The 12,547-nt window shown below is 47.8% G+C and overlaps 1 protein-coding gene across 1 annotated transcript in view; it reads right to left on the reverse strand.

Moving 5' to 3' along the window:
• ALG13 (ALG13 UDP-N-acetylglucosaminyltransferase subunit) overlaps positions 1 to 9,522 on the reverse strand; it is a 31,111-nt gene extending 21,589 nt beyond the window's left edge. Inside the window, exons 1-10 of the mRNA XM_052814094.1 lie at positions 9,265 to 9,522; positions 8,732 to 8,894; positions 8,351 to 8,489; positions 6,515 to 6,623; positions 5,025 to 5,229; positions 4,504 to 4,982; positions 4,046 to 4,129; positions 3,026 to 3,076; positions 2,225 to 2,271; positions 1,211 to 1,283 (exon numbers count right to left, since the gene is read on the reverse strand). Of these exons, the coding sequence (XP_052670054.1) occupies positions 1,211 to 1,283; positions 2,225 to 2,271; positions 3,026 to 3,076; positions 4,046 to 4,129; positions 4,504 to 4,982; positions 5,025 to 5,229; positions 6,515 to 6,623; positions 8,351 to 8,489; positions 8,732 to 8,894; positions 9,265 to 9,345 (1,431 nt within the window). The 5' untranslated portion in view covers positions 9,346 to 9,522. The remainder of the gene's footprint in view (positions 1 to 1,210; positions 1,284 to 2,224; positions 2,272 to 3,025; positions 3,077 to 4,045; positions 4,130 to 4,503; positions 4,983 to 5,024; positions 5,230 to 6,514; positions 6,624 to 8,350; positions 8,490 to 8,731; positions 8,895 to 9,264) is intronic.
• Positions 9,523 to 12,547: the final 3,025 nt, after the last annotated feature.

The raw sequence follows: 12,547 nt of genomic DNA on the forward strand, positions 1-12,547 counted from the left end.
TGCCAGCAAGGATGCTTCCCAGTGAACCAGCGGGAGCTGGGATGCCAGGGCTCTTAATTCAGTGTGCACTATGTCTTCTGCCAACACAAGCTCTCATCTCATGGTGAGAATGAGCAACACCAGAAAGAACTGCTGCCTGTACATGCAGTCTAATGACAGACAGCTGCCGACACTTAATGAGACCTCTGGTGGTAAAGCCTTTGAGGACAAACACACATTTAGACCATACTACTTGATTTTTAAAAGTTAGCTCATTTTGGAATTAGATTAAGCTACACAGGAAACTAACTACACAAAAAAGAAAGAAGAGCATATAAACAAAGACAGTAATACTAATCAACAGAGAAGAACAGCTGCAGCAGCACAGATTTCAGAGCTAACTAGCCACTTTGGCAAACACAATAGCCCATACTGAAATCCATACTGCAGCAACTTCACTGGCATCATGCCTGAGCTAGCCACGTAATTGTGCAGGCACATCTACATGAATGCACAAAAAACAAGAGGGGTCAGATGGGATGTAATACAGAGTATTTCTCCTTTATGTTGCTTCTTTTTGCCCCCAGCAGTAATTCTTGTGTAGATAAGCTGTTCGATTCGTTCCCATAACTGGGCTCTATTTGTATGTCACAGAAATGAATCAGTTTGTTAGATTAATCCATTCACATTAACTTCCACTTTTCAGGAAGAAAAACTGCACATCTCATCCGACTTCAGGAAGAGAAGCACTGGGGGTTGGGGGACAACACCTTCTCTCCACCAGCATGATAAACATATATTGTTCTGCTCTTCAACTCAACCCAGATATTTCATTCTACCCTGTCAGATCAGTCAAATTCCCACTGGGAAGTGTTGTTAGCCAAAGAGATTTCAGAAACATGAAAGAACATTCTGGAATTGTGATGTTACCTCTTCCTGCCAAAATTAAACTCCTTTCCAATAATGAGCTGGAGTAACAAAAAAGATTGGCAGGGGAACAGCACACAATCCATCCCTCAGGTGGGAAGCAAAGCTACTGTAACTGAGTTAACCATTGTGCAAATACTGTGCTTTTTCCATGAGCTGAAGTCAGCTTTAGGGTTTGTTCAGGTACACAAGAGCACTGGAGTTAGAAGAGCTCGATTCCAGTGGCAAGTTTTTACAACTAAGCAGGACTGGAGGTAACTAGGATTCAGGGGTAGAGGTAGGAAATTGCCTCACTTCCCCTCACCTTGTCTTCAAATCCATTGTCTGTAGCATAAGTGGGTGGTTTTCCAGGGTACCGGTACAGAATGAAGTCTCGCCTAGGTAAGCAGAAGAAAAACAAGACTTGAAAGAGCATACTTTTAGTAGAACCATGTTATGAAGAAGTTTGCAGGGAGCTGTTTAGAGAATCCGCTGCTGGTTTATAGAAAAATCAAGTAAAATACTTTTCCTGATAAATGAATGCTACCATACAGCAATAGCTAGATGAGCAAACACCACCCATCTTAGGGGGAAAAATATTACCTGGGAAAGACCATTATATTTAGTGACAGATTAGGTCAAGTACTTATGCTTTCAGCAGGGTGCTCAGACACCGAGACAATTAAGTCCAAGTAATTTAGTCACCCTGTAAAAGGATTAGAGTCTCAGTATAGAGAACTAGTAACTCTTGCAAAACTTCAGTTTGTTCCTTTAGTACTGGAACAGAACGAGCCTGCAAAGGGAGGGTTCTTCCTTCTACCACCAGCGAGCCAGACTCCTTGTTACAGGACAGCAGCATTTTTAGCAAGACAGCAGCACCTGCGCAGGCTTATGTTACCTTTGAAATAAATATCAGGGTTTACGCACCAAGCAGGGCAAGTACTCCTTACTACTGGAGCTTTCAAGAACACCTACGTGAGTTTTAGTCACACTTATAACTACCACACAGTGTTTCCACCACATAGACCCTTGTTTTTCCCCCCGTTTTCCATCCTTCACCCACTAGAAGGAAACACTTGACTTCAGAGTTTAACATTAGCAAAAAGATAACAAATAAACATCACTGGAAACAGACCCTCCCCTTAATCCTAACACTGTGAGAACAGGGGTTGTGATGGCACCCATGTACATGTTAGTTTAACTAACTTTGTTAGGGTAGCATTTCTCACCATGTTTCACACATTAGTATCTCAGCGATAAACAAATAAGAGGTTCTAGGGCCAGAACCCAAACACCATCAAGTCCAAACCAAAGTGAAACTTAAGAAAGAGACGCTTACTTGTACATCACTGATAAAGCACTCATTTCCAGCTGGCCAGCACTTTCCTATGCAAGATTATGAGATTATATGAGATAGCAGAGCCATTTTCAACACTGAGAACTCTAGTCTAGCTCTCTGTAATATTAAAATATCTAACCAAACTGATCAGTTTGTTAAAACAATCAATCAATGCATTGAGAGTTGATACTAGGATTTCCGGGGCGGGGGGGGGGGGGGGGGGGGAGTCTGCAACCAAGCTGAGTAAAATGGAGCTAGTTCTGGCAGTGACTCTTAAACACATCACTCAAGATACATTTTTTTTAAATTAAAAACACTAAATTTGTTTCAGAGACTGTTGCATTCACCATACATATTGGTTAAAGTCTAAAGAAATAAAAGTTTGAAGTCTAGTATTCAAATCTGAGGGTAAGGGAAGAAGCAAGGGATTGCAGAGCCTGATGAACATTTGATGTGAGGTACACTCCACATATTTTGCTTTTTCCTTCTTAGAGAATAACTGCAATTAAGAATAAGGCCCACAACAGGCCTCAGCTTTACTGTCCAGTCTGCATAAATTGCTCCTTTGCAGCAACACAAACTCCCACTAAAATTGATACTGTTTATACCTGTGAATATTCAGTACAAACCCATAGTATTACCTATGCAAGTGAGACCCCAGGATTGGGGTCTAAGAAAAAAAAAAAAAAAACCCCAAAAAAACCAAACCCAATCCACCACATTTTAAACCATCACCTAATTAATTTCCTGTTCTAGACTCCTCAAATTTTAATCTCTTGACAAGTATTAGATCCATCTTACCTTTGGATCTCCTAGTCGTTCAAGGTACTTCTCAAATGATCCTTCCACATACTTTAAACAAAACAAAGAAAAAAACACATATAAAAACTTAGCCAGTTGGAAAGCAAAGTTAAACATAAACATTACCCATACGATACTAGCTGTTGAACAGGAGGAGGCAGGGCAGGGGCTGGGGGCACAGACACCAAATTTGGGACTAGCTTGCCAATTGCTATCATTTTTGGGTTCTGAAGGGCTGTGGTCTAACAGGGGGTATGACTTCAGCTGTTCCCTGCCTTAGAGCATAGGAATGATTTGGGGGTACCAATGTAGAGGTACCAAGGGATCCTAAAGAAATTAAGAGCATGAGTCTGAGAAATACTCAGTGACTCATCTCCCTCCTAGGTTAGATTAAGCACTTAACTGCGATGGGGGGAGGGGAGGGGCAGGGGGAACAAAACACACACCAAGAAAAAACAAAACAAAAAAAGCCCAAAACACCCCAACACCACAAAAAACAGTGCTTCGCATGCACCCGCACAAACTGCCACATGCCTGTGGCCACGCTAACTGCCACACGCAAAACCAACCAAACAAAAAAAAAAAGCCAACCCCCAAACCCTGTGACTTTATGCAACGATTAAACACGCTCTGGAGCTTTCCACCATTTTTTGATGTTTGTTTCTCACTCCAAAATCCTACATATCTCCTACCTACTACATTCTGCAATGGTTGCTCCACAGAGAATATACTACACAAATAACCGTCACCTTACTGGTTACTTGGGTATTAGTAACTTGCTTGACTTCAGGAACTTCAGAAATACAAAGTCAAATAAAACTTGTGCGATTACAACTCGAATGAATTAAGCGAGCAATCACCCTGCTGTTTCTCTTCGCTTACATGCATCCAGCCTGGCAAAGCATGACGTGTTTTCAGTGCATATGTTTATGTGGGTATGTTTATGGCTAAACCGCTCACCCCCTCCCACATTACTTCCTAACTATGTATGCAAAACCGCCTAACACACACATTACTTACAGATTCAAACTTATGCTGGTGTTGCCTTATAAACGCGACACAAGCTTTCCTAACTTCCATGTGATGAATTTGAGATGAAAACAGCTGAAAAAACGAAGGTTATGAAAGAATGAAGACGACCGCAGTTTAATTAATGCTTCGCGTTAGCCTTATTTTCCTCATAGTTTATGAAGACCAACACCACCACAAAACGCTTCACAACACGGAGAGAGGACAGGCTGCAGAGGGGCCACAGGCACTTGGGGAAAGAAGCTGAGGAAAGCCCAAGCGACGCAGGAGCCCGCCCGCCCCCGTCCCCACACACATCCCCTCCCGCCACGCTCTCTCTGGGCACCCCCCTCCGCACCCCCGGCCGCCGGCCTGCAGCGGACCCCGCCCGCCCTGCCAGCCCCGGCGAGGGCCTGAGGCGCCCGGGCTCCCCCCCGCGAGACCGTGAGCGGTGCCGCCCCGCCGCCCACCTGCTCCGAGACGGCTCGGAAGAGGCAGGAGGCGTCCTTGGCCGTCATCTTGCGGTACAGCCCCAGGCTGCCCAGGTACTCGTCCATGGCCACCTCGCTGAAGGACTTCTGCCCGAAGTACTTCTTCCAGCCCTTCTGCATCTTCCACGGGCGGCGGCTGAAGCGGCAAAGGCAGAAGCGGGAGAGGGGGGGCTCCGCGCGGGGCGCTGCGCGGCGCGTGGCGGCGGGGCACGCGGCTGCCGCTAATGAGGGGCCGCACCCAACGCGCCCACCTGCGCCGGGCGCCATGACCCGACCCCCGGCATCCCCCTTCGCGCCGGCACCGGGCGCTGCCGCCCACGGAGCGCACCCCCGAGCCCGGCTCGCCCCCGTCCCGCCGCAGCTGGGGCCGGTTCCCTTCGCCTGCCAGCTGTCCCGAGAGGCAGCTGCGAGCGGTGCCCTCCCGGCGAGCCCGCGGACCGCCCGCAGGAGCTGCCTCCCGCAGCAGCCATTTTAAGATGCCCGCGAAGAGCCCCGAGTACCTGTCCCGCTCTCACGGCTGTCCGAGCGCCGGGGGGGGTCGTTTTTCTCCAGCCCCCGGTAGCTCTCGGCGTGGGCGGGCACGCCGAACCGCGGTAAGCCACCCCCCCCCCCCCCCCGCAGACGGCGTCTCCTCCCGGACCTGCCTCGGGAAGAGAAGGGAGTCCGCGCTAAGCTAACTTCTTCCGACTTCATTGCTTGATGTGCCTGCGACGGCAAAGAACTAGCGGAAAAATCGGTCAAATGGTTCTTCAAAATTTCCTGTGACGTTCCGGCCTGCTCTCGGACTGGAGACAAGCTGCTAGAGGTAAACTTGAAATAGCAGCCCTATAAACATCGTTAAGGAAGCAAGAATCTTAGTTGCTCCCAAATAAAGTATTGGGGGAAAACTTTGGGCATCAGCAAAAACCACTCTTGCACAACTCTGCAGCATGACTTACTCCACGGATAGCCCCGTGCTTGATTTGATGAGGAAAATGCCTCTATGTAAATTCAGTTTGCTAGTAAAAATTGCACTCGGATATCAGATGCACCGATTCAGAAGTTTCTCTGTCTTGTTTTAAGCAACAGCAACAAAAAACCCCAAACAAATAATGTCTTTGCAGGAAGGGCAATTAGCACCAACTGTGCATATACAATTATAGAGTATTACAGACCAAACAGCCCGCATATACACTTTTAAGTTTAAACCCCCTCTGTTTTTGAAAATATTTACTTAAACGAATTGATGGTAACATCAACAGTTGACAATTTCAATTAAATTACATGAGGAGCTTCAAATGGGGAGCTCCAAACAGCATCAAATAGGAAACATTGCACTTTACTGAAGTCCAAACTAAGTAATGATGGAATACTGCTGTGTAAATGGATTGACTGTACTGTGAACTCCATTCCTCTCCTATAGGCCATGTTTTACTTTGGGAGTAAATCACCCAAAACCAGGCAAGTCAGTTGGTGGACAGTTTGGCAGCAGGTTTGCAGCTCTTGACTTTTCCCACCCAGATTCACCACATGCCCCTTTCCCTTTAAAGAGGCATAAATCTCTCAGTTTTAAAATTCTCTTTTCAGTGCTTCTGTAAACACATAAAATGAGAGCTGAAGGCATCTGCTTATTTGCAGAACATCAACAAGGACAGCTTACTTCCACCAGTACTAGGCAAGAGACCACTATGGATATGCCATGCCTGTTAAGAAGTAATTTAGCTTGTCCTCCTCATTGGAATTGCCAGCTTTTTTGTGATGTGAATATCTGTCTGTCGAAGAAACTAGACAACTCATACTCCCCCCACCCCTTGTTGGCACTGTGCTCTCTTAAGCATAGAGCCAGATGACTTCAAACTGGCACTAAACAGGAAACCATTTAATGTCAGTTAATATTAACAGACGTTTTCTTTGAGGGTTTGTCCCAGTTGGTGGACTCTTAAGTATGGAAGGCCTCACTAGGAGAGGAGAAAGGTTTTATTCTGACATTTTTATTCCTCTGTATTGTTTATTGAAACCCAACAACTTTATCCAAGAACAAAGCAAACTTTTCTGGCTGTCCAGGAGGATAAGGTTTCAAAGTTGACAAGTCCATTGACTGCAGTGTCTCCACAAGAGTGCTGTAAAAAGAGACCAAAACCAAAAATTTTTAAAAAATCCATCCCAAAGGGAAGTATTTTCTTCACACAGTTTTCTTTCTATTCATACATACATAATCCTTTAGCACGGAAACAAAAATAAGGACACGTATTGAAAGGAAGAGACCCCACAAACCAGCAGGCCCCAACCATCGCTGGCTCCTAGGCAGCATTGCCAAGAACACACTTGGACCTACACCACAGCTTTGACAGACAACCTCAGCTCTTGACTTTTTAATCTGCTGTGGTTGCAATGTTGGGAGACTGAACAAGATCTGAGGATCTCCACCATAAACAGTACCAGGAAATTCATCCTATTTTAACACATGGCACAGTTCTCCACTTAGCACATAGCCAGAAAGAACAGTCAAAAACCAATCTGTTTGCTTGCTACTATCAGACTGCAAGTAAGGCTCGAATACTAGGCACTGTTCAACACAAAGAAATAAAAATTCCTTCCTGTCTCCAAAGCTGTCAGAAGCACTGAGACAGTAAGTTTAAGAAACTTGCCCAATTTAAATGAATGACAGGCCTAGTCTTTTCAGAAGCCTCTTCTGAAACATACGAAAGCCTATTTGCAGGGCAAAGGAACAAGATGCAGACTAAATAATGGGAGTTGCATTTCCTCTGCCTTCAATTTAGAGGTCATCTGTTATTTATAGAGTGCAATCAATCATAAATAAAACAGTAAGATATAGTCAAAACAAGAGAGTGAATGAAACTAACAAGGAGCCAGGATGAACACAAAAGGAGCTGGGTTTTTTTGTTGGTGGTTGGGGGGGGGGGGGGAGGCTGGTTGTTTGGTGGTTTGGTTTGTTGTTTGGGTTTTTTTCCCTGAAGTGACAGGCAGTAGATCTGTGAAACTCCCTGTCAGAGGATGTGGTGGATTCAGGAAGTTTGTTTAAAAGTGCAGCCTGAATAAGTACTTGGAAGACAGAGGTATTGAAAGTTACTAACCAAACAGCATCTAATTTAGGAATCCCCCTGAATCAAAGCACTTAAGAGCATTAGAGAGAAAGTAATACAAGGAAGTACCTTATGTTCTTGCCCTGCTTCTACTTTTGGCTGAGCATCTGCATATGGCCACTGCAAATAGGATGCTGAGCTACGTGGACTCCTGATCTGTATCAGTAAGGCCATTCTTATGTTTTGTTCTGAACACTGCAGATACTTTCAATTTTATTATGTCAGTGCATCTATACAGTCAGCTTTAGTGCCCTTTACAAGGAAAATCCACATAGCAAAATGATGAAATGGAGTCGTAAGTCTGCAGGGAGCATTTTATTCCTTATGGCTCATGGTTACATACAGATGGTCTGGCTTGTATTATTTCTAGACTTCAAAAAAGAATCCAACTAGTGAGAAAGAGCAGAGAAAGAGAGAAGCTGTTAGGTGCCTCTAGGATGCTACCTGACTGTTCCAAATTCAACCACTTCTATATGGTTTAAACTCCTCTTCTTTCAATCTGAATACATGTGCCCTCAAAAAAAAAAAAATTTAAAAGGAGTCATGGTCAAATGGTTTGATAAGTTTGGTAAATTAGCACCTAATGTTAATCTATCCACTATGGGAAATCTACACTGCAAACAAATGGTTGTTACAGAGGAGGATGTCGATTTCCTTGTTACATTCTCAATACTGTAATAACACACCGAGTGATGGTGCTGAACACTGCTTGTTCCGTCAGGACAGCCACAGCAGCTCCATACCTGCAATTACAGTAGAGGACGTGCCCATCTCTGTGGAGCTGTTTTGCCAGCTCAAGCTGATGGTTGTTCATCAGTTTTTCGTTTGTTACTACTATTAGTGGCTTTCCTTCTTCTAGAGTCTCCAGACAGCTACCTGCACCTACAGGAGAAGCAGAAAACACGATGATTTTTTTGCCCTGACAGACGAAATATCATCCTGCTTGCTCTTGAAACACAGGAAGGAGACTCCTGAAAGTGAAGATTTAACCATCCAGCTCTAGCTCTGGACCTGAACATTCACTGCCAGCCCACTTCCGAGCCTCAGAGAAACACACTTCATCCAACCGACACCCACTCCTGCCCCGAGGAGAACAGGCTCGGCAGACAAACAGGGCTCTCTACCTGCGTGGCTGATGACCAGGTCCGCCCTCCGCAGGTCCTCGGCCAGCGAGTCCTTGAAGCGGAAAGCTTCCACCGCCAAGGCCGGGCTCCCGCGCGGCGCCGGCTTCAGCTCGCCCCGCCCGACCTGTAGCACCAGCTTCTGGTAGCCGCGGCTCTGCAGCACCTGCGGCGGCAGGAGGGGAGGGAATGGATGGGATAGATGGCGGGGGGGGGGGGTGCGTGTACCCGGGTCGGACACCGGGACACCGGGCCCCGCTCCCGGTTACCCCGGCCCGGAGGCCGCTGCCACCCCCCCCGCCCCGCCTCCCGCTTCGCGCCACAGACCGTCCGCGCCTCCCCGTCCTCCGCCGCCTCACGCCCCCCGCCACCGAGCGCTCCCGGTACCCCCCCCACCCCGACACCCGCGGCAGTCACTGGCGGGCGGAGGAGGGCGGGGCGGGGCGGAACAGCTCCCAGGGCGCAGGCGCCCGGTTGAGTCGCTGCGGGCAGGCCCGGGTCGGCCGTCCGCGGAGCCGGGCTGTCCGCCGCCTCACCTGCAGGGCCGCCGGGGAGCAGACGGTCGCGATCAGGTCGTCGAAGCTGGTGGTGCCCACGGTGACGAAAACGGACTTCATGGCCGGCGACCGCCCGCTCCTAGCCGATGTGCGGGCGGGGAGCCGCCAGAGGGCGCCGCGCACCGCCCGCTCGCCGCACCGCTCCCCAACATGGCTGCCGGCCTGAGGGGACGGCTTGGCGGGAGGGGGCGACACGCCCACTTCTCCTCACGGCCCACGCGTGCTCGTTTGGGCCCGCTGCCTCCGCCCCGGCGAGCGGGAGGGGAGGGACGGGACCGGGAGCGGGACCCGGTGCCACCGGACCCTCCCCGGGGGTGCAGGACCCCCTCCGCGGTGCCGGACCGCGCCCGCCCTGACGAGCCTTCTGGCCGGCAGCGGTCAGCAACCTCAGAGTGGTAGCCGCGAGTGTCTCTCAATTTTTCAGTCTTTCGTGTGGGGGGAAGTAGCGCAAATTCGGAAAAGGGATTCAGAACGTTTTGCCCTCCACGTATTATTTCAGCGCTTGGGGTCACTGTAACTGACGGCCTGACTGGGGCCAGGTGCTGGGTGTGTTCACAGCGTACCATTCCCATAGCATGGCCACAGCAACCTTTTCTTTATAGACTGACCTGGGCTAGGCATGGGACTATCCAGTCTGGCCCAAGCCTCCTATGGCACTTACCGCGGGAGTAACATCACAAGAGGATAGTAGCGAGAGAGCAGTCAGTCGCGCCTTGGAGGAGAGATTGATGTTTCAGACAACTTGCCTGAAGCTGTGCTGCAGTGGGTCCTGTAATGGCAGCCCAAGAGCAATGGGCTGACGCATCCCCTTGAGCACTGGGCCTCACTGGGGGACACGCTTTGCTTCTGGTCAGAGCATCACCTGGGGACACGTCATAGCATTGCAGAGCAAACGCATGGGATACAAGCTTACCTTCAAATGGCCAAAGGCAGAAGATTGCATACATTTCTATTGGTGGGTGAACTTGGGTGGTTTTGCTGTGTGGATGCTTCCACTGATACCACAGGGACTGGTGAAGATAGGAGACAGAAGGAAAAAAGACATACAGTTTGAACTCTGCATTCTATGGGGTTTTTTAGGGAACTTTAATAATTCTGGCTATGTATGTGCACTGTGTCCACTCCCCCCAAAATCCCAGAAATGCTGTAAACTCCAATAGAAACTGCTGTCTGCTGGCTCCTAGTTGATTCCAGAAAGTCAGGCATAAAAATTATTTGGCCTACATAGATGAACCTGTCACAGGACCTGAGATTGCAACTCAAGGAAAACCCTGAAAGTGAGACTGAAATCAAAGCTAAGAGCTCTATTGTCCTGGTTTATTTTCCTCACTTTGCCGCTGGCCAGTGTTAGCACCTTTGGGAGGTGCTCATCTTTTCTGTTTCTCCACCTGCAAGGCAGTGTTTAGCAATTTATCTCCTCTAACTGAAGAAGAATTGAGTCTTTTAAAAATCTTCACTGTAGCAAATTTGCAAAGACATTGAATAGGTTTTTTTGCCTACCCTCCTTCCCTTGGCCTTTTGAAATACACATTCTCAGTATCATTGAATACAGGTAGGTTTCCCCTCCCTCCCTATTGCCCGTTCTCTAAGCACACATCTTTCTGATGCTGTTTCAGGCTGGTCTTACTACCTTCTTATGAGGACTAAGGGAAAGTACTCCCTTGAGCAAAGGCATGTCAGCTCCTTGTGGAATGTGATCCTAAGAGCCAAGGGACAGGAAATCAGGCAGGAGCTGAGGCTGGAGATGAAGGCCCTTTCTGAAAAAAAAATACTGTGCAGTGCTAAACCACATTAAATCAATTGCAAAGATGAAGTCACCAGTAACTTTATTATTTAAGGTACATTTCCCCTTTGTGATGAAAACCCGGGGCGGGGAGAGGGATAACATTTTAGTCTCCTAAAAAATCTGAACGTTAAATCTGTTAAAAGTCTTGTCCACTGAAGGCTAGGAATAACCCCTTAGCGGTTGCACAAACTGAACTAGCAGTTTTCTTAATTGGAAATGTAACACAATGTACAATTCTACAAAAAGAAACTACTCAAGTTAGACATCTAAATCTGTTTATTCCCTGGATTAAATTTAATAGATGAGGTCATATCTGTATACACTATTAAGTGTTCCAAGAAAGATGCAGAAAAGATGTAGCTATCTTGAGGATACCTCTGATTGCCATGTTAATGGATCATCCACAATGCTCATTAGCCCCCTGTTGCTTTCATTTAGCATAATGAGCCACAGTGAAATGTATTTATTTTTTGATTAAAGCAAATGGTGCTGACAGCAGACATGGCTGGGGGGGAGGGTAGCACTTTATCTTGGGAAACATGCTGTAGAGCAAAACAGTATGGGAGTCCCAAATGCACAGGGCCTTGTGGCTCTGACCAGCCTCACTCAGCTCTTACTGCTCTCCCTCAGGACAAGGAAGCCAGGAGCTGAGGGTGATCACAACAGAAGCCAGGCAAAGACCTCACCAACAGGGCACAGTTTGACTGCACCAGGAAAAGCAAGCAGAGCAGTGGCACCAACAGGTCCAGCGACCATCAGGCAAGACAAGGTAACAAGCCATTTCCGAGGTCAATCCAGGCAAACCAAACAGCAATTCAGGAGCAGAACTAGCAGCAAGGACACCTACAATTCACCTCTGTCATCCCAGCATAAGAAAGACATGGACCCACTCGAGCGGGTCCAGAGGAAGGCCACAAAGATGATCAGAAGGCTGGAGCAGCTCCCCTATGAGGACAGGTGAGAGTTGGGATTGTTTAGCCTAGACAACAGAAGGCGCCAGGGAGACCTTGTAGCAGCCTTCCAGTACTTAATGGGGGCCTACAGGAAAGATGAGGAGGAACTCTATCAGGGAGTGTAGGGATAGGACAAGGGGTAATGGTTTTAAACTGAAAGAGGGTAGATTTAGATATTAGGAAGAAATTCTTTACTGTGAGGGTGGTGAGACACTGGAACAGGTTACCCAGAGAAGTTGTAGATGCCCCATCCCTAGAAGTGTTCAAGGCCAGGTTGGATGGGGCTTTGAGCAACCTGGGCTAGTGGAAGGTGTCCCTGCCCGTAGTGGGCCAGGGAGAGGAAAGGGGCTGCAACTAGATGTTTTTAAAATCCCTCCAAACCATTCTACTTAAAGCTCGAGCTTAAATGAACTCCCCGTCAGAAGGTGTGGGTGGAAGCCCCAGCTGAGGCTGGTCAGGGCAATTAAGACCTATTAGTGCAGTCAAGGCCCTGACAACTGATGGATAGGAGGTCAGACTTTGG

The sequence above is a fragment of the Harpia harpyja genome, chromosome 18 (assembly GCF_026419915.1).
Source record: "Harpia harpyja isolate bHarHar1 chromosome 18, bHarHar1 primary haplotype, whole genome shotgun sequence".
NCBI lineage: Eukaryota > Metazoa > Chordata > Aves > Accipitriformes > Accipitridae > Harpia > Harpia harpyja.